We start from the raw sequence: 21364 nt of genomic DNA, 5'->3' as shown, positions 1-21364 counted from the left end.
CGCGGCGGCGAGCGCGGGTCGGGTCGGGCCGGGTCAGGCCGGCCCCGCCATGTCCCCGCCGCGCTCCGCGCTCACGGCCCCGCTCCGCCGCCGCCCCCGCCGCGCCGCGCCGCCCCCATATAAAGCGATACAATGTTGCCTTTTATGGCGAAGGCGCTCCTTATATGGGGCGAGACGGCGCCCCGTCGGGAGGCGCCACCCCATTGGCTGGCGGCCGCGGAGCGCCGGCGCCCATTGGCCGCCGCTTGGCGTTTGATTTGCATACGGTCTGACCGCGCTCGCGTCACGCCCGGGTTGAAACGCGCAGGGCGGCTCTTAAAGGGCCAGCGCGGCCGGCGGGGGGCGCGGGGCGCTCGGCCCGGGGGCTGCGAACGGGCGCTGGGATCCCCACGCTGCCGCCCCTGCCCCGGCCCCTTCCCACCGCCAGCTCCGGGCACGAGGGTCCTCCGCGCCTGCCTCTCAGCAATGCCACCAGCTGTTGCTCCAGGCAACCCCGCACCCCGGCTGTTGTCACTGCCCGCAAGGGACAACGCGCCGTCCATTTGGCTCCGGTGGCTGCAGAGGCACAGAGAGGGTGTGGGGGCCACGTGGGTGCTCAGGGCACAGGGCTGAAGCCAGTATGTCCAAAGCACACATTGCTGAAGCACAGGCTGATCGCTACGCGGTAGAATAAAGATCTCCCATTAACCAGGATGGGAGATCCTGCTGCTGCTACCTCCACACCCACAAGGGAGCGAGGCTGTGGTTCTGTGCCACCGCCATCCGTGGGTGGGACAGCGCACCCGTACACACCCTGGCTCACGGCCACTCTGGCTCTGCACATCAGGCGGCTCCAAGCGCTTGGCACAGCTCACATCCCCCGTGCAGGTGTGATCCAGGTGTGATCCAAGGCTTCCACACCAGAGGGACAGCCCGCACGGTGCTCGTGGGACAGCTAAGGTGCAGGAGGGACAGCACAGCCCCAGAGCTCGAAGCTGCGAGGACAGGCAAAGAATTCCTAGTTGAGAAAATGGGGTTTCACACAGCCTGTCTTAATAAACAGGAACCGCAGCCCAGGGCAAGACCTCACCTCTGGCAGCAGCGGTCCTGCCCCAGACCCATTTTGTTTCCTGGGCACCCCGTGGAGGGTTCTGTAGCTTGCCCAAGCCCTTTCCATATCTGCCTCATCACTCAGAGGACACGCACGCTCAGCAGCAGCCCTCACAGCTGTCCCCCGCAGCCCAGGGCCAACCTTCCGCAGAGCAAGGGAGTAACTGCAAACCCGACCCCCCCCCCCCCCCTCACTGCCACCACCGCCTCCCCCTCCTCCCGCCAGCCATGCTCCTCCAGTGAGCACACATGCCATTTATAGCTCCCAGCAGGGCTGCTGGAACTCACATGCCTCCCATCACATGCCCTGGCCACCCTCCCTTCAAGCTGGGCACAAACTACACCTGGCACAGGTGAGGCCGTGGCCTCGCTGTGTCCTGCCAGGCTGAAGAAGGGTCAGCAGGACCCTCTGCGTGGCTGGAGGCACCACAGATAGGCTGGGAACAATGAGTACATGGAGCTGATAGCCAGGGCGGTCTGCCTGCCTAGCACAAGTGTGCAGCCACTGCAGGTAGCAGGATTTGGGTTTGTCTCGCTCATGGGACAGCTACACCTTTCCTGCTCCTCTTCCCTGGGCCTTCCAACTGCAAGGTCTTTTGCTCCCCAAGTGCAAGAGTGTCTGCACAGGGAAGAGGTGAGACCTGGCTTGTTCTGGGCTGGCTCATCCCTTCTGCTGCCGTCCTTTCCTTCCCAAGCCTCATCCTGTGGATGCTTTCCAAGATGCCTGTTCTGCTTGTGCTCTGAAAAGCCCCAGAGCTTCAGCCTGCCCCAGCTTCCCAGGATGTCAAACTCTCACCAAGGCAGTCAGACCCACGCTGGAGAGCCAAGCCCTGTCCCCAAGCCACCATCACCCACGGGACACAAGTTACCAGCAGGCTCTCCCTTAACCAAACCAGCAGCCACTGACAACCAAAAGCAGCTTAAAGCAAGTTTTCAGCCTTCAGGGATTTTTCTCATTTAGAACCCACACATAATAAAATTCCCATCTCTAGCCCTGTTCTTAAAGAGTTTTAGGGCACAGAACTTGACACTACACCTTAAAAGCTTCTTACCTGGTTTCCCTCAATGTTCCTTCCAGACAAGCTGCCTGACAGCTCCACTGGAGCACAGACCCTGCTTTTCCTGACTGATTCTGGATACAGTTAGATGCTCTTGTTTTCTTTTTTAACAGCCAGATCTCTTCCATCAGCAGTAACTACTACAACAGAGATACTGTTGCACATGCAAAACTAAGTAACAGCCTTTCTTAATTTTTTTTTTTTTTTTTGTGAACAGACAGGTGCAGGAATGGGGCTGACCCCTGAGGGGTGAACCCATGTCCTCATGGACAGGTATAAACCCACAGCACCTGAGCAGAGCAGCAACAGGTGTTTGTGTCAGGGGCCATCCACAGAGCAAGCCACTGACTAAACCGAGCATCCACTTGGTTCCAAGATGGAGCCAAAATCCTGACTGGATAATAAGGCTACCATATTCACCTAGAAGACGAGGCTAGAGGCAAGGCCAAAACAGGAATACCTGCAAGCTTGCTCGAAACAAACATGAAAGCACAAGTTTGAGCTTAAATACAGCTCAAGAGAGTGAGGAAGTCCCATGTGAGGCTGCTTAGGACAATCAAGGCCCATTAGTTTTTACAAAAGTGCCTGGCACAGCTGCAGAAGAGGAATCACAGGGCAGCAGAGGAAATCAGAGCAAACCAGAAAGGCCTTCCTCAAGCTGGACAGATCTGTGCACTCACAGACCAGGGGTGCTCAAAGGATGCAGGGGGGATTTGGGTAACTTTAGGGCAAGAAAAAACATCAGGGACTGCTGTAAATGCCTGGTTTGGAGGTTTTATGCTTTAGGGTGTTAGTTGGGACTAACACACAGCTGGCTGCTCTCTCATTCACCTTTTAGTGAATGTCCAGTTTTGGCCACAGCTGGTGGCTCTCTGAGTGGACCTGTGCTCCAATGGAGCCATGAGGTTCTTTCTGGTCCTGGATACCACACATGGTCTTCTGTAAGGTGCTCCTTCAGTTTAGGCTAAGGCAATTGGATCCCACCTCTGTCAACTGCCCAAGTGCTCTCATTCTCCTGCAGGGGCTCTGATTCTCTGCTCTGCTTCACTACCTTTAGCTGAGACTGTATTTGCTCAGCCTGCTGTTTCCAATTACTTTGGTCAACATCTGTCCCCTCCCCAGTGATACAAAACTTTTTTCCTGACATCACTCCCAAAAATACACAATCCCAAGCCCTGTCATTCTGTACTCTTTGGGTCTGGAGCTTGTCCTAGCTTTGGTGACTTTCCATTTGGGTGCTTCCTTGTAGTCACCAGGTCTTGACTGCATGGCAAGCAGGCAGCGGAGTCTCCAGGATGGAGGACCTCCCACTACATGAGATGCCTTCACACAGAGAGCTGGCAGAACAAGGGTGGTATCCACAAAATCCTTAGCATTTCTGGTCTTTAGCTGTGGCAGTGCTGAGATTTTGCTTGGCTAGGCCACCACACGTGGCTTGGCTGCAGGAATCAGCCCACAGAGTGCAGCACTCCTGCCTGGAAGGAAGGACAGCAGACAGGAAATGGAATGGATGTGAGAAGAGGAATGAAAGGACACCAAACAGCTAATGCACAAGGACAGGTCACTTGCAAGATGGAGAGCACGTAAGCAGCAGTGCCACAACACCCACATGCTTCAGGAGGGTTGCACACATACTGGGAGGAACTGAGGGGGGGCAACAAGAGGGACAGGAGGGCGCAAGGGGTAGAAGAAAAGGCACATCCTGATCCTTCTGCCCCTAACAGGTCTCCCCAGCATGCACAGTGCCACCAGTCCCACACTGTGGCCAGGGTCTCTGGTCACAGAGGCAGGCAGGGGACAGGGTGGCAGTCACCTGCTGCCAAGCCTACTACATCAAGGAACACCATGTGCAGTGAACTAGACCTGGCTGTTCCCCCCTAGAGAGTGGCTAAACACCCAGACACTGCCACAACTTAACTTGTCAAGAGACCTTGGCTTGGGGAGAGTCCACAGCTCCCACCTGGAAGACACAAGTGTTGCAAAAGGGACAAACACCTTTGATAACTGGCAGAGCAACTGCCAGCAACCTTCCTTACACCCAGCTTCCAAGCCTGGGCCAAATCTGAGCTCAGAGCCAGCTAACATATTGCAAGAAATGAGCACTTTTCCCCCTCCAGCATCTCCCTAACCTCTTTGGGTAGCAGAGATGGGAAGCGGATCTTGGACATTTCTGGTCCATCCCTGATTAAAGCAGAGCCAACTACACTGGGTAGTTCAAGACTTCTCTGGTCCAGGATTGGGTATCTCTGATGATGATGGAGATGCCACAGCTTCTCTGGGACTTGGGCCTTTATTACCCTTGAGAGGAAGCATTTCCCCCAATACCCAGTATGAATGTCCCTTGTGCAGCTTATGCCCACTGCCTCCAGTTCAGCCCCATGAGGTCTTCTCTAAATGCTCAGATATAAGCCCCCAACACAGGGCTGTGCAGCCAAGTGAAACTGCTGGTCCCAGTGCCTCAGTCTGGATCCAGGGACAAGCCCATTCTGGCTTGGCTCGTGTTCATGCTGTGGGGATTGGGGTGCTTGTACACCACGTGCACACCATTCCTCTCACAAGAAGAGACTGCCAGGAGCCTGCCATTGTTCTGGGCCATCAGCACAGAGGAAAGGGCTGCAGACCACATGTGACAGCAGGATATCTCTCAATGTACCCATCCAGGCCTGGCCCTGCTAGCATCCTGCAAGCAGCAGCAGCTGAAATCTCCTGTCCAAAATCACAACCCAGTGTGGGCTGCAAAGCTGGCCGAGGCTACAGAAGTGGGTACACAAACCCAATCAGTACCTGAAATGGGGGCAGCCAATCAGCATGTCCATGAGTGGTGGCTTGCTTGCAGTCTGAGAGAGACATTTTCTCTTTTGGGACAAGTCCCTCTTGGAGAGCAACCCATGACTGCCCAGAGAAGCAAAGTGCTCCCTCAGAGCACAAAGGGCTGGGAACAGCATCTCAGATTCACCTGAGAAGGGGGCAGAGGGGTTAAACACAGCAGACAGATGCCTGAAGAACGAGCCCCAAACCCTTTCCAGGAGCCATGTGGAAGAAAACCGCTATCTGACAGCAGTATTTTACAAAGACAAAAAAAAAAAAAAAAAAAAAAGCGCCTTCTTTATTGAGAGCAGCACATAAAAACCCAACAAAACCCAACCCTTCTTGGCTGCAGTACCCTCCACTCAAGCAAACAAACTAACCCACTCTAGGCTGCATTCCAATAACAGAAATACTATGGTAGGGAGGAGTCAGCGCTCTGAAAGAGGGAGACAGGGGGCTCTGCCCAAAGTCTTAAGTACAAAAAAAAGGCACAGGGTTAACTGGGAAAGGTAGTGAGCTCCTTCATATGCCAGGCACTTTGTGCTCCTGTGGGCTGGCCTGTCCCCAGGGGAAGGGGCAGGCAGGCATGCCTAGCACAGACGGACAGGGGGAGAGCCGGGCCAGGCCGGCAGAGGTGGATGTGGCGAGCAGGGACGCTCGAGCTCCTGCTGTGGGAGGGGGAGCTGAGCTCCATCCACACCAGCAGCCTAAGGGCACCGGGCTGAGCAGGCAGGGGGCAGGAGGCAGCGAGGGCTGTCTTTTGGGACCCACTGGGGAAGGGGGTGGGGCTGGGGTACACTGGCTTGTGCTTTGAGTCCAGCAGCTGCTGATGCTGAGCTGCTCGCTGGCGCATTGGGGTCGGGCTCAGCAAGGGGCTGTGGGAGTGCCAGGGGGCTCCCCAGGCACACACAGACCCCTGTCCACCCCGCCACATCCTTCACCAGCAAGGGCCGGGGTGCTCAGGCTTTGCTGTCAGCCGGGCTGTCCCCAAGGGTGGTGGCAAGCTCACTGAAGGAGGGCCGGTCCTTAGGGCTGGGGGCCCAGCAGCGCTGCATCAGCTTGGCCAGGCGGGAAGGGCAGCCCTCGGGGTGCGGGAGCTTCGTCTTTCCTGACTGCAGACCTGGCAGGAAAGAAAAGTCCAAAGGGCCATTGGGAAGGGGTGTGATCCTCTCTGGGAGGTGCAAGGAGGGTAGCAGTTCCCCGTGCAGGCTGCGGACAGCCTCCCCAGCCAGACCAGCACTATCACACAGCTTGTATGGCCCCCCTTTACCACGTGGAAAGCAAGTAGGCTGCAATTCCAGGGACAGCACAAGGTACTCCACATACCTGCTAGGACCTCATCATCTGCCAGTGGAGTGTAGGGCATCTCCCCATGCGTGAAGACCTCCCACATGAGCACCCCAAAGGACCAGACGTCCGACTTAGTGGAGAACTCATCTTCCAGCACAGCCTCAGGTGGCATCCAGCGCAGCGGGATCCAGGCCTGGCGGAAATGGTAGTACTCGCTGCGGGCAGGACAGACAGGCAGTGAGACTGGTGCCATTTCATCCCCTCCCATGCCCCTGTCAGGCTCCCTGACCTGTTGTACACGTCCTTGCTGAGGCTCAGGGATGAGACCTTCACCTGCCGCTGGGCACTGACCAGGCAATTCCTGGCTGCCAAATCCCGGTGCACGAACCTGCCGTTGGAGAGGTGCTCCATGCCAAGGGCCACCTGCGTGCAGAGAGACACCTGACCCCAGAGAGCTGTCAGCACTGGCTGCCCTCCTTAGGGTCCCCAGCCCCACAGCACTTCCAAAGCTGCACGGTCACCTTATGTTTGGTAGTGAGTGGCTGTGGCTTCAGGGACTCATCTTTGCTCTTGGAGATTCTCAGAAACTGCTTCAGGTCCCCCTGGGAGACAGACAGCAATTCAGAGTCAGCACCTCTACGGACTGACAAGTCTCATTGCAGTGCCTGGATGTGGATCCTCATCTCCTGAATCAGCATTCCTGCCTGTCCTCCTGGCCCTTGCCTTGTAAGGCAAGCCAGTATCCTGTTTCTGGGCCTCAACTGGCTAAGATTAGGGCAAGCAGTCCTGAAATCTCCAGGTTTTTCATGTCCCAAATTTACTTCTCTCCTACCAACTTCAGACTCCTCATAGCCCTTAGCATTCACAGCATGGAGTCCCACAACTCAGCTTATGTAGCCGAGTCCAGGACATAAACCAGAAATCAGGAGGATGTAGAGGACAAAGTCACAGGTCTTGCAGGAGACTCCTCCACAGGTTGGGAACAGCAGTAAGCTCAGCCTGCTCTCCTTACACCTTGACTGCCTTGTGCTGCCAGCCTGTTGTCACACTTGCAGGCCCCACACCCACTGCTGCCACGTCCCTGCTTTACTGCTGGCAGGGCCCTTACCAGGTCTACGTACTCCAGGACCATGTAGTGTGGCTCTGCCTCGCGGCACAGCCCCAGCAGCCGCACCACATTGGCGTGGTTCAGCTTCCCAAACATCTCTGCCTCCCGCCGGAAATCCAGCTGCAGCTGCTCATCCCTCGTCTGCAGGCTCTTCACCAGCACCAGAGCTTCACCCTCACCATCTTCTGCACCTTTGGCCTTGGCCAGGAACACTTCACCAAACTCCCCCCTGCCTGGAAGCGTAGAGAAGCACAAGGGAAGGCGGAGTGCATTAGGACAGCAGGTGTGCTTGACAGTCCAGGGGCTGCAGGGCCCTCTGTGCCCAGCACATCTTGTTTCGTGGCTGGCACGTGCTGGGGTTTCAGCCACAGGTTTCCTGCTGGAGCGGGGACAGGGCCAGGGTGGCCCAGCATTACCCAGGGTTGTGATCGTCTGCAGGTTGGAACGTGGAAAGTGCATCTTGTCGGTAGAGCTGTGGCGCTTGCTGGCCCCAGAGCTGCTGCCCAGGTTGGTCAAGGCCACTTCTTCCTGGATCTCTGCTGTCATCTGCCCATTCTGCAGCAAAGCACCGCCTGTGAGGGAAGCACAAATAGTTTCAGCATCCTGCCAGGCCACACAGTGGAAGTTACTCTGGGGCTCAGCCCCTCCTGGGGCACCGACACTCCAAGCACTCCAGCCTGATGTCCAGCCCCAGGCAGCAGAGTGGCCTGGCCTCAGTTTTTGCCCCATCTCTGGCAGCCCGGCAGCCGCCCTTGAAATCAGATGCTGAGCAATGGCTTTGGTCCCAGAGCCAGCCAGCTCCATCTGGCCTTGTCCATCCCACGCCACTCAGTCATCCCCAAGCAGTGGCTACATCCAAACTACCACTGAAAAAACTGCAGGACAGCAGTGGGAGATGGGATGGGATGGGTGAGGCAGAGGTGGAGCAGACACTGCTCACTATAACCACAATCTTTTGATACCCAAGAGACTCCCAAGTCTATGTGGAATTAGCTGCTGCAGTCTGATGTCCCTGCTCCTTACTCACTTCCCAGCAAGCCTTGGGAATGTCCTTGGAAATGCTGAACCCATAAAAGCAGACCACTCTGGATTTTAACTGGCTGGGTTAAAGCAGTGATAGGAAGCACTATCCTTGCAATCAACCCCAGCAAGCTTTCTGCACAGGAACTTCATTAGAAATTTCCCAGCACAAACACAAGCCAGAGAGCAGGAAAAAAAAGATTACTGACTTGAGAAAGTAGAAAACCCTGTATTTTACAGGCAGCTTGGAGGGAAATGACTGCACAGACAGCAAACCTCAATTTTGAATATATTTATTGCTTGGATCTGACCTGGTTACTTAGGAAGTGGTACTTTCCATAAGATGAAGCTAGGAGTTGGAACTTAAAGCAGGGAACAACCCCAAGCTAGGGTCACTCACACACCTACAGCATCACACTCTACTATTCCACGTCAGCTGCCCCTGGAATAAGCACTAGGCAAACAGCCACACTATAGGAAATCACAAAATTAAGACAAACCAGCACGAGATGACTCCAACAGGAGTCCCACTGCCTGTAGTTTCCATCACAGGCTGTTGTACTGCACCACAGTGTGTGTACATGCCTGCTTACAATGCACGTGTGCAAGACAGGTACCAGCACCTCCTGAGCAGGCCTGGCCACCCTGACAGGGACCATGGCTTTGTCACAGGTAGGACTGGAGCTGTGAACACTGAGGTATGTTGACTTAAGAGCCATGACTACCGACAGATATCTGCTCTCACATGGTAGAGTAAGATTTTCAAAGATAAAAGCAAAAAAACACCACTTATCCTATAAATCAAAGCTGGATGCTCCTTACACTCTCCCTGCTTTGACACTCATTATCAGGACTGTTTGACCCTGTGCTGTCTGCACTCATGACTAATCGTGTCTCCAGACCACAGGCTTGAAGCCAAGACACAAGACGACCACTGCAACTGTGCCAAAAAAATCCTGAGGGCTGCAGAGTGAGTGTGCTGCCACTGAGAGACAGGACCAGCAGGCAGCAACAAGAGACTTTTGAGAACAGACATTCCCATTTTTCATAGAGCCTGGACAAGGCACTTGGTAACAAAGGGACAGGAGGCTTCATTTGCGTATCCAGCAATTCAGAGGGGAACCAAGTGTAAGGAAGCTGCCTTCTTTGCCCACCTGCCTGCAACACCTGAGCATCTCCTGGAGAAACAGACACAGCCACGCTGCCCTAGAGACACTAGCACAGAAACCAGTCCCCACAGCCATGAGGCTCCCCAAATGCTATGCCTGTATTCAACAACAAAAATAAAAGCAGCACAGTCAGACAGGGATACTGAGAGCAAGCTGTCACTACAGAGGATGTGGCACACCAAGGACGTGACCTTGGAAAGTAACTGCATGGTTAGGAGTGCACTGATCCATAGCAAATCCGTAGCAAAGATCCACTGCAAGTCCATGGAGAGGTTACATCAGTCTGGACCCTGAGGGCATTGGAAAAGTCAGCTGGTGATCAGCCAGGGAGTACTTGTAGGTACTGAGACAGGTGCTGAAATACTTTGGGTCACCCAGCTAACAGGGGACCATGTAAAAAAAAAAGAGACAGAATCATCATCTTGGAAGACTGTGATGAATGGAATGACTCCACTAGAGCTGACAGCAAACACAAACCACTTCTCCAGAGAGGCTATGGAAGTACCAAGAAGGACTGTAGACATCTGGGAAGCTGGGTCTGCTTGTAAGCATGAGGAATCATCATTTCTTCTCCAAATGAAGAGAATAAGAAGAGGTAAACTCTAGCAAAAGAGCAATATAATAAAGATGGGCCAAGATAAAAATCTGAGACCATCTCAGAAACCATTTCTCAGATTAAAAGAAATTCTTTCCCAGGAAGGGGATGCTGGCCAGAGCCTGCTGGCACAGGTGAGCTGCCTGTGACTTTTCCACAGAAAGATCTCACAGTGGTGACAAACGCAGAGCAAAAGCTGCTGAGATGCTCCAGCATTCCTGCTCCTAGAAGGTTCCCCACAACCAACTTCTCTTCAGGAGGTTTGGCTCGGTTCAAAGTGCCAATGCAAGGAGAAAACCAGGAGCTAAGCCCAGGAGCAGTTACGTTTTGCCAGGCCCTCACAGCAACTTGCACATGATCAGGACATGGCTGTGTGCTGGAGAACATCTGCATTTATGGGGAATATGTAAACAGGGAGATCCAGGGAATTAGGGACAGCAAACTCAACTGCACCCCAGCACTTATAAGTCCTGACTGGAGATAACAGAGGGAGTTCAGGGAAACATCTTTCCTTCAGCACCAGGAGCTGCTGAACTCTGATTTGATATTTCACTACACTGCAAAAGGGATCCTTCCTTCCCTCCCCTGGTCTGTGTGATCCCATGTACAGGTGCTGGGATGCAGGAGCGATACATAACTCAGCAGACAGAGATGGCCACAATGTGAGGCTGGAATTCAGGTTTCACACTAACTTGCCTATTTCTCACCTGGCAGCAGGTCTCTGCCACACGCCAAAAACCAGAGTGAGAGACCAAGGGTTAGGAGTCCCTATTCCCTGGGAGCTCCCTGCCCCTCAGCCCCTCCAGCACAGGGACAGGGACAGCAGTGAAGCCTCCACCCTCAGGCGTACCGGCCTCACCGTTCAGACACTCCATTTCAGGCTCTTCCCCCTCTGGGTGCTTCTTCAGCCTCTTAGCTTTTCTCCTCTTCTTACAGTAGAACATCAGCCCCAGCACAATGATAATGTAGGCAACAGCTGCCCCCACTGAGAGCCCAATGGTCTGGATCATCTTGTAGGGTGTGTGTCCAGGTCCTGCATCCTCTTCTGCTGCTGGCTTGTCTGTGGGGCAGAGAGCATCCAACGCATGGGGGTGTGGAGGGATTTCCCAAATCCTGCTCAGGAATGTGCTGGAGGGATGTGAAAAGCCCCCAGCCCGCTACCCACTGCTGGGGCCACCTCCTCACCCAGCCACAGCACACTGGGCACATCCCACAGCACACTCTGCTGTATTCCAGTGGGGATGCTGCTGTGAGTACCCCGCAAGCACAGCTAGGGCCAGAAGCAGGGCCTAGAACTGCCAGGGATTCCAGGAAGTCATGTCCCAGCACTGGGCATCTTTCTTACCTACAACATATAGGAAGGCCTCCCGGTGCTTGATGTTGCAGCTGTTGCCAGCGATGCAGGTATATTTTCCAGAGTCCTCAGTGGTAACATCATAAATCACCAAGGAGCCATTGGGCATGATCTGAATCCTGCCAATCACACACACAGAGCTCTTTGCAAACACCAGAGGGCAGAGGCAGGCTTGGGGCAGCTGCACCCCATCTCCCCAGGATGCCTCAGCCCCACGTTCCCACTGCCACCAGCTTCCATCTCAGGCTGTGCAACACTTCAGGACAGATGACTGCAGCTCAATCACAGCTTGGCAGGCTGCGGCAGAAAGGGAAACCCTGGGGCCAGGAGAGTCCAGGTCCTGGCATGTGGAGTCAATTACGTGCCCACCAAGCTGGGAGCCCAGGACCGATTGCACCATTGGCACCCTCATACTGGGCAGGGATGAAGGATACTTGGGAATGCCCTGCTGCGCCACGTGTCTGTTTGGAATGGAAGCTGTACCTGGGCAGGAGCTTGCCGGGATCCAAAATCTTGTCCTTCCCTTTCCACTGGATGTGCGGTATGGGGTCCCCCTCTGCCTGGCACTGGAACATGGCTGTGTGGCCCTGGTACACCGTCGTGGGCTCTGGCTCCAGCTTGAAGGTGACATACACTGAAGGCAGAGAGGCCGACAAGTAGGCTGTCAGCTCCTGGGAATGGTGCTAAGCTCCCACAAGGAAGCACGGCCAGCACAGCAGCACGTGCCACGTCAGGCTGCGCGCAAAGCACCGACAAACCAGACGCTCGAGTGCCGTGGGACGCAGCTTGGAGTCAGACCAGACATGGCTTTTTTTTTGCCACCCAGGCAAACCCAGTGCAAACCACAGCAGAAAACGCCCCTGCCTGCCCTCACCTGCTACCACGAGCTGCACGGTGGCACGGATCTCGCCCTGCGGCCTGTTGGAGGCGATGCACGTGTAGTTCCCCGAGTCGCTCCTGCTCACCTTGTGGAAGGACAGGATGCCAGCATTGTGGCTGACATGGGATGGCAGGCTGCTCCCATCTGCAGGACACGAGAGGACAGATGCAGCAGTCACGCAGGAAGCGCTGGGCCAACGCTGCTGCTTCATCCATGCTGGAGGTGGGACAACGCGATGGTCCCGTGGCCTCAGGTCAGAAGCAGGCATAACACGACCAAACCCTGACCTGTCTTAGTCCACTGGATGGTGGGTTTTTCCCGGCCCGTGGCTGAGCAGGACACTGTAACCTCCTTATCAAACTCCATGCACTGCAGAGGCTGAGGTGGTGGGGTGAACTTCAGCTTCTCTGCAACAGACAGAGGTGGTGTTTCAGCTCCCTCCCTACCACAGGAGACCTTGGAGCTGGAGGTATCCCACGTGCACCCACAAGGGAGGGGCAAGAGGGGTTGTCAGCATACCCAGCACGTGCACCCGTGCGTATCCCTCGATGCTGCCCGCCGGGGTGCTGCTCACACACTTGTACATGGTCCCATCGTACACCTCCACGTTGTTGATGCGCAGCGTCCCGTTCTCCGAGATCTCAAAGCGTGAGTCCTGCCCAGAGCGGGGGAAGGAGCGGGGCAGAAATGACCCTGTCACCAGCCCTAGGGCTGGCCCTCGCTTGTGGCCCTGCTGACACTCCACGCGCCCCACACCGTGCTTCAGTGAGAAACGCATCCCTGCTGAGACCCACACGGAGAACTGAGACAAGCTGTGGGGACCTTTCTCTTGCCCCTGCCCCAAAAGCGCAGAGTTGACTGCCAGCCAAGTCGGCAACAGACAGCCAACTGTGCACCCACACATCAGTAGGATGGAGCAAGTGCCAGGAATATGGCCAAAGTGTGGGTGACAGGGAAGCTGGGCCTAGGAACAAGGTGAGAAACAGCAGCAGCAGCAGAGCAGGTGCCCAGCAGAAGTGCCCGTGAGGGACAGGGGCTTGCCTTGTCGCCTCACCTCAGAAATAGAGACGCCGTTGCGGTACCAGGTGACGGTGGGTTTCAGGGAGGCCTTGCTGAGGCAGTGCAGGTATCCTGGCTTGCTCTCCTCCAGCTGGCTGTCCTTGGGCATCTCCACCCACTTGGGTACCGCTGGGCACGAAGGCAAGGGGTTACACAGAGCCATTCACCACCCCTCTGGCCAACAGCAGTACAGAACACACGGGTAGTTGGCAACCAGCCACGGGGCCCCGCAGCTCGGCCACGAGAGGTGCCTCTCAGTACCAGTGAGGTGATAAGCTATGCTGCCCAGCTCACCCTAACCCCCTAGCCAGACCCTCTTCTTCTCCCACCCTTTTCAGAAAGTTTCCTACTAGCCACAGTGATGCTCAGCTCCTGTTTCTTCTCTCCAGCCTTGTTGGCAGCATGGCACGTGTAGATCCCTGCATCCATCTCGGTGATACTGGTGAAAATGAGCTGCTCTGCCTCTTGGTACACTCTGCCAGCAGTGGGAACTCTTTCCTGGTTTCTCTCCCACCAGACCTGGGGTGTGGGTACACCTTGTGGGGCAGTACAGGACACACGATGCCCCTGGTTCGCTGTCAACACCTTCGGGGAGAAGGGTGCCATGTCTTCAATCTCTGAGAGGAACAAGAGACCACAGGGCTCAGAGAGGGCAAGAACGCGTAGTCAACCCACCGGCATCATCGCTCATGGAGGGGGCACCATTTAAAAGAGAGAGCACACAAACTGTGTTTGCTCCCCTCATCCAGACAGCAAGGACAAACCATTGCATGTACTGACCCGCTGCTATATTGCCACATGGCTCCAGAGTGGCACTGGAACTCTGGGACCCACTGCCCACCCTGTCACCAGCCCCAGGACCTCACCTGCCAGCCGCAGAGTTGCCTTCAGCACAAGAGATTTCCCCCTCTGCCCATGGCCAATGCACTTATAGACACCGGTGCTGCGAGCCCTCACCTGGGTGATCAGCAGGGAGCCATTGGCAAACACGGTGGTCCTGGGCATGCAGGGAGAGGAAGGGCTCAGTGGGCATCTCTGCAGCACATGGGCCAGAGCTACAGCGCTGAGATGTCCTGCATGAACCCTTGAAACCAAGAGGCTACCAAGCCAAAGCTTCCCACCACACATAAACAAGGAGATGGTTGGGATACATTCTCCATAGAGGAAATGAGCTCATAGAAGTCTTCTTCTTGGTGGAGAGCTGACTCTTACCAAAAAATGCATCACGGAGCATGAGCCAGTTGTGAGAGCACACAGAGCCAGAAGGGGCAGGGGACACAAGGTGGCGCCCGGGGGCTGCCAGGCCGAGGGCATCCTGCACCCAGATGGCACTGCTTGCCTTCCAGAGTCTGGAACAGACACATCCCAGCTCCGGGATCACTGTCCCAGCTCTGCAGACTGCCCATAGGTAGGCTGTCTGGGGCTCAGAAACACTCCTGGCTCTGGGGAGGAACGCGGAGGTGCAAAAGAGCCATAGGCACAGCGACTGCTGTTCAGATATAGGAGGCTGGGAGGCGTTCCCAAGTCTGGGGACCACCACGTGTTGGCATCTGGTACTGGGACACATCCCTGACTGTGAATTTTCCCAAGTGGGTGTCTGCACCTTGAGCTTCCCTGGCTCCATAGAATCACCACATCTGAGGTTGAGAGACATCCCTAACTGTGGGGCCATCATGCAAGGGCATCTAGGAATTGACAGCTCCACAGACTTGTGTGAGGACAAACTGCTCCCCGAGTCCCGTTCAGGTAAATGTCACGCACAAGGACCAAGTCCCTGCTAAACCCAAGCCAGTCAAGCTGAGAAACCAATCACCATGGCCACTCTGATGTTGCATGCTTGCCCTCATGTACAGACAGGGTTTGACCTCTCTCTCCTGGAACACAGTGCCCCTCTCCTCCCAGCCCTGCCCGCATCACTGGGGTCCCTATTACTTGGATCTGTTGGTGATGGGGTTGTCTTCAAAGAGCCATTCCTGCGTGGGAGGGGGCACAGCTGCAAACTGGCAGTCAAACATGGCCTCTTCGTTCTTGGTCACGATGAGGTCCTGTGGGACGATCACTGCCTGAGGAAAGCTCTCATCTGCAATGGCAGAGACCACAGGAGGGTGAGAGGGATAGAGAGGCCTGTGGTGCACCAACACCAGTGCTCTGGGGAAAGCTCAAAGAAGAGCTGGGTGCACCCTGCAAGCCCAAAGGAGGTGAACATGCCAGCACAGCTGGAGCTGTGGACTCAGAGCCCAGGACTGCATGAGGGAACTGCTCTGGGGAAAACCCCTTCTGCTTCCAGCAGGGCCCTGAGCATCCTGGTTCCCAGCAAACAGAACAAAGCTGGCACTGGATGGCAAAATTCCCTCGTCCAGTTCCAAATGCTCCTCTAACGTCAACAACTCCTGCCCACCTTGGGTCTTGCCTCCAAAGGCTAACAGGGCATCTACCCACATGGTATGATATTGGCAAAACCAGAAGCACCTACAGCCTCCAGGGTGCTCCATAACAAGAGAAGACAGCATAAACCTGGCTCCAGAAAGACACAGGGGCACATTAACACCCACAGACAGGGCAGGGTTCCAGCCTGGCCAGGATTTGTCGGGTCTGTCTCTACCCAGAGGCACTGCACAGAGGGAAGTCGCACCAGCCCGACGGCTCCCCTGCAGCAGAGGGGAGGCTGTGAGCAGGGCAGGGACACAACTCACCGATGACATTGAGGGTGAAGTTGTCGTGGCTGCAGACGAAGCCGGCGGCGCTGCGGGCGCAGCAGTAGTAGAGCCCGTTGTGGTCGGGGCTGGCGCTCGGCAGGGTCAGCGTCCGCTCCTTGTTGCTGACAGAGTAGGAGCTGCGGCCATCCGGGAGGGGGCTGCCATCCCGAAACCATTGCCACGTGGGGCTGCAAGGCAGGGGAGAGCAGGTGAGCAGGGGCACGGCACCGGCAGGGCTGCCCCGGGAGCAGGCGTGCGGAGGAGACAGCCCAGAGATGGCCCCTTTCCCTGGCTCTCCGTCCCCGCTGCTGGCCCCGACACAGACACGAAGCCATGAGACATGCAGCCAGGTGGACGGGACACGACTGGGAAGCGACTGAGAGTGACTGCAGCACACCAAGCAGCTCAGCAGCTGGACTGTGACAGCCCATCCTTACTGTGCTCCTCGGCTCTGTAAGGGGGAAGCCGTTTGCCTTCTCCCACGGCGCTCGGCCACAGGCTCAATCCTGCCTTTCGCCTTCCCTGACTCTACCGAATTCTTGCAGGAGAGAGGAGGGGAGGTGGGGGAGGAGGAGAAAGAAAAAGGTGGCGGGGGAGAGGGAGGGGGATAGATAGAGAGAGAGAGAGAGAGAGAGACCACACAGCCAAGGTGCAGGGGCCCCTGGCAGGGTCCACTCCTCAGGAGGCAACCCTTACCGTGGGTGGCCATCGATGTGACACCGCAGCACCACTGTGGAGGAGGGCTGGATCTCAGCTACGCTGGCCGGCTGCTTCAGAACCACACTGCCTGTCTCAATCCCTGTGGGATCAAAGAATACCAACACAGCTGGCTCTCCACACCTACAGAGCCCAGGTGGTGGTTATTGGTGACTCACTGATAAGCAGAGGAGGCAGCAAGGGCACAAGCATGCTTAGAGATACATATGCCCTCAAGCCAGCGTGGAGTTAAGAGACACCCACACCGCAGAGATCCCACTTTGCCCTGTGTAGCTGTTCTCTTGAGGGTTAAGGTGAGTTTTGAAAGGACTGCAGTGCCCAGGACACATTTGCTGCATTAGTGTCCCGGTTTCACGTGCACAAACGGGGAAGACAGCAGGAGAAAGCAACTCTGATGGCCTCGGGGACACCAGAAGACACAAGAGGACCACAAGGCAGGACAGACACGGCAGCAGGAGAAGAATCCTACTTGAGCAACCCAACCCGTCCGATTGCGTGTCTGACCCACACAACAATTACCAGACAGCCCGGAGAAACTGTTTCCAGCCTCGGGCCCTGCAAAGAGAGTGCTTTTCCCCGTGGACAGCGGGCAGCACCAGGCTGTGGTGTGTGCCTGGCCGCCTTTGCCCCACACTCACACTTGATGTTGAAGGAGGCGTTGGCTGTGCGCGCCTCCTCCCCGGTGAGCACGTTCCTAGCCAGGCACTGGAACGCTCCGGCATCCCGGTGCCGATCCACGGCAGCGAACTGCAGGTTGCTGCCTTCCTTGAAGCGCTGCTCCGTGTCCTGAACGGGAAGCCCGTCCTGCAGCCACTCGAATTCCACGTCCCCCGGCTCCTTCACCTCGCAGCGGAGGATGGCGCTGCGGCCGTGCAGGGCGTCCTGGGAGTACGGCTCTTTGGTGAAAAGGATGCTTGCCTGAGTCCCCACAGCTGCGAGAGAGAAAAGGGAGGGCATGTTTAGAGCAAGGGAAGGGGAAGAATGGATCAGGTAAGCATGTGCTGTTCTCAAGGGCCTCCAGACAGCCAGAGCCATGTAAGGAGAAACACGGCTCAAAGCACATCTGTCAAAACTAATTCGGAGTTTTAACAGATCTGTGCTCGGATGCCAGCACAGCTGCTTTAAGGCTGTCTGCAGCCATCCTTGGAATAGGGGTGCCTGGGCTTGCCACAGCCAAGGAGAGCCCTCTGCTCCCTGGGGACAGGGGCATTAAGAGGGAGAACTCCCATGACCCACTACTGAGTGTCACACTTCCAGCCTGAACAGAGAGGTGTCTTGCAGTGTATGAGCCAGGAAAGCAGTCACCGAATCCCTGGAGAGCAAGCAGCTTCATGGTCAGTTCCAATGTTTCTTTAAGTGCTTCTTGTCCTGTCTTTTTGGGATGCCTTGCATCCAGATTGTCCCTGATCAGAAATACTGAACACAGACTGTTTCTAGGTTTTCCTCAAAGTCCCTCTCCTCAGGACTATGTCTCTGACTCACCTCCACATCCCCAGCAATTACCCAGAGAAACACTGGTGTGGAACAAGGATTATCTATGCGAATAAATACAGCAGCTGCTGGAACACAGCACAAGAGGATGCAACAGGGACAAAACAAACTTGCGCTGGTGACTCAGCCCACTCGCAAGTAGAAGCGGAAACAACAAATTGCAATAGCTGTCCTTGGGGCCTGGCAGTGGCCTGAGGGGCTGGAGGCATCTCTCTACAGAGATGGAAACCCCAAAGAGCCCTCCTTGACACACTAACACCCACCCAAGAGCTCAGGGTGCTGGGGACAGAGCAGCCAGGGGTTCCCTAGGCAGTGCCTGGCGTGGCTGCTGAGGGACCGTGCTTGCTCATTCCCAAATCTGGCTGCTGCCCGCCCACAGCCAGCCATGCAGGCGCTCTGCTCCGGTTACCAGCTGGAAAAGCAAGGGAAGCAAACAAAAGGCAATTCAGCACATGATGATGGCTCTTGGACTCTGCTACCAGCACCATGCTCTGCAGGGAAAGGGGCCAAGCCAGGCTGATTTCGAGCATCTTAGAATGAAGATGAACAAGAACGTGGTCAAAACAGTGTGCTCCCACCACTGCAAGAGAAACAGCTTCAGAAAGTGGCTGCCTGGACAAGTTACAGGAGCAGTATCTGAGTCCAGCTGAAAGGCAATTCCTCTTTGGACACTCAACCACGTCCTCCTACCTGAGGTTTTTAAAAAAGCCTGGTGAAGGGATACAATTTCACAATACATCTCAGTCAGACAGAGCTAGGGATGAGGAATCCTTTTCCAAAAGAGATGTTTTGAACACCACCGAATTCCAGAAAGCCACAAGTGCCTTTCCTATGCTGAAAAGCCTTTGGAGCCTGCTACACAGAGCAGGGGCCAAGGCAATGGTGCTCATGGGCACCCTGGTACCAGCCACACATTTCCTGCAGGGCTGTTCTGAGCTCTCCCACTCACAGCAGCTGCAAGGCACAGACACAGCACTCACACAGGGTTTCATACCTGTTCCAAACACACCAGCCAGCAGGAGGGGCTGGATTTTGCAGTGACCCTCCTGTCACTGAATTCCCAACTGAATTTCCTCTGATCCCAGAGCTGTGAACTCTGAATTTGGCTGTCCTGACTTCTGCAGCAGAACAGCACCCTCCATACATTTCTCTGGAACCTGTTGATGGTCCCATTCTCCTGGGTCTCATACTGAGCCAAATCCCATCAACATGCTGTGCTCCAAGGGTCAGCATGCCCAGCGAAGTTTCCATGGTCATACAATTCCCCTAAAGGTAGGAACTACCCATCAGTCTGTGACAGCTGTCTCATGAACCCGAGATGAACACGTACCTCAAGGTGATACAACGTGCAGGAACACGTGTCACATCAGGTCTCTCTCATCCAGAGCACTCAGCAAGGCAGCAACCACCCAACCTCACTCAAATACAGCCGTGTGCTCCAGAACATCAGGAGCTGAGCTCAGCCAGAACAGGCTTCTGGGTCAGACAGGCAGGAGGAAAGGTGAACAGAACAGTCAAATCCACTCAAGTCTGAACCTACAGAAGGTCTGTTATTTTCCCCAGTCATGCCTCAGGACTCCAGGTATATGTCCATCAAACCACATCCCACATGGGAAGCAGGGATTTTACCAGGTTGTTCAGGAAACACTGGGATCCAGCTCCCTGGTGAAACGGGAGGAACTATTTATGTTGTTTTTTTTTCCACTCTGGGGAAACGGACACAACCACTTCAGCTCAAGCAAGACCCCTGTGATGAACTCCTCATGAGCACAGGTGTCAAGGCAAACTGGGATAAATAAATGTTAAAGTGCAGCAAGAGCCACAAATTTGTGCTGAATCCAACAGCATTCAAGGTGCCACCGGTGAACTACACATGCTGGAAACCATTGTTCCAACCTTGGATCACATTTGGGCTGCGAGGAAAGACCAGGAGCAGCTACATGTGCTCCAGACAGTTTTGGGGTGGAAGACATCAGAAGCCCAGAGCTGGACACAGCTTCTCACAGTACGTAAATCCAGAGCACCAGGGCCCAGTGTTCAGAGATTGGAACTGCTGCACTTTCCTGGAACACCTGTGCAGCCCTGGCCCAGGAAAAGGCTGCAGTTAGCAGGGTCCATGCATCCCCCCTCCACCTCCTGGACTTTTGGGACAGAGGTTCAAGGAAGCTGCCTAAGGAGAGGGCTACTGTGTGGCATGCCATTATGCCGGAGTTTGGGTAAAACCTGTACAAATCTCCACCTGTGCTGAATAAAGAAGAAAATGACTTTGTTTGTTCCACTCAGCAGCTGGAAGACCTCCCAGCACTCCTGTGTGGCAGAGCCATGGCCATGTGTGGCTCAGCCACTGGAGGCTACCCCAGAGGAGAGAGCAGAGGCAACCCCAGCTCAAACGGGACACCTTCCCAACAGCTTCTGCTGTGGTTTCATGAGCTCATCTGGGCTGGGACACATTGCTGGGAGCTGCTGAACGAAGCAAAACGATTCCCATAGTGAGAGTCACCTCAAAAACTATCCAGCAATGCCACATCAGCCTTGGCAAGACCGAGCCAGTGCAGAGCTCTCCCCCAGCAACACAGCTGGGATAGCCACGGTCCTGCAAAGCCAACACCAGCTTGGAGCAGTCCCAAATGCGTGTGCTGGCAAACACCCGGCCTCTGCACACACATGTGACACAAGCCACCCCCGGCTGGGAGAAAAAGAAACCCTCCACACATGTTTCTGGCCTAAAACTGTCTCAATCGTGGCTACAGAAAGCTTTTCAGGAAAGCTTCAGCCAGATTAGATAAAAAGGTTTGAAATGCAGCACACTTGAAAACACCCAGTGGTGTGCTACCCAAAGGATACTTAATTGAAATGCAAAACCCTACAGTCGAGGTAATAGATAAAGGTTAAGTGAATTGTGTAGGGAGGTTGAACTGGTACCTACAGGTCCTCAGGGTACCATTCCCACACAACACAAAGCAAATCATCTGTAGGGAGTGGACATGGACTAGTAGGATACACAAGGATGGAGGGAAGAGCAGGCTCAGA

General features: G+C 55.3%; 1 protein-coding gene across 2 annotated transcripts in view; it reads right to left on the bottom strand.

The window, feature by feature from the left end:
• Nucleotides 1–5229: 5229 nt before the first annotated feature.
• The window catches only part of PTK7 (protein tyrosine kinase 7 (inactive)), a 35007-nt gene continuing 18872 nt past the window's right edge, over nt 5230–21364 (bottom strand). The window contains exons 2-20 of one of the 2 annotated variants that reach the window (XM_062490727.1): nt 17482–17775; nt 16823–16925; nt 16124–16314; nt 15363–15510; nt 14297–14427; nt 13781–14047; nt 13426–13559; nt 12891–13026; nt 12659–12778; nt 12366–12515; nt 11975–12125; nt 11483–11610; nt 10988–11197; nt 7770–7925; nt 7354–7586; nt 6767–6847; nt 6535–6686; nt 6282–6460; nt 5230–6075 (exon numbers count right to left, since the gene is read on the bottom strand). In XM_062490727.1, coding sequence (XP_062346711.1) covers nt 5915–6075; nt 6282–6460; nt 6535–6686; nt 6767–6847; nt 7354–7586; nt 7770–7925; nt 10988–11197; nt 11483–11610; nt 11975–12125; nt 12366–12515; nt 12659–12778; nt 12891–13026; nt 13426–13559; nt 13781–14047; nt 14297–14427; nt 15363–15510; nt 16124–16314; nt 16823–16925; nt 17482–17775 — 3125 coding nt within the window. In that variant the 3' untranslated portion in view covers nt 5230–5914. The remainder of the gene's footprint in view (nt 6076–6281; nt 6461–6534; nt 6687–6766; nt 6848–7353; nt 7587–7769; nt 7926–10987; nt 11198–11482; nt 11611–11974; nt 12126–12365; nt 12516–12658; nt 12779–12890; nt 13027–13425; nt 13560–13780; nt 14048–14296; nt 14428–15362; nt 15511–16123; nt 16315–16822; nt 16926–17481; nt 17776–21364) is intronic. The other variant, XM_062490728.1, reaches the window with a different exon arrangement.

Source organism: Cinclus cinclus, chromosome 3, assembly GCF_963662255.1.
Source record: "Cinclus cinclus chromosome 3, bCinCin1.1, whole genome shotgun sequence".
In the NCBI taxonomy this organism is placed as follows: Eukaryota; Metazoa; Chordata; class Aves; order Passeriformes; family Cinclidae; genus Cinclus; species Cinclus cinclus.
This window is presented reverse-complemented; position numbering and strand designations above follow the sequence as displayed.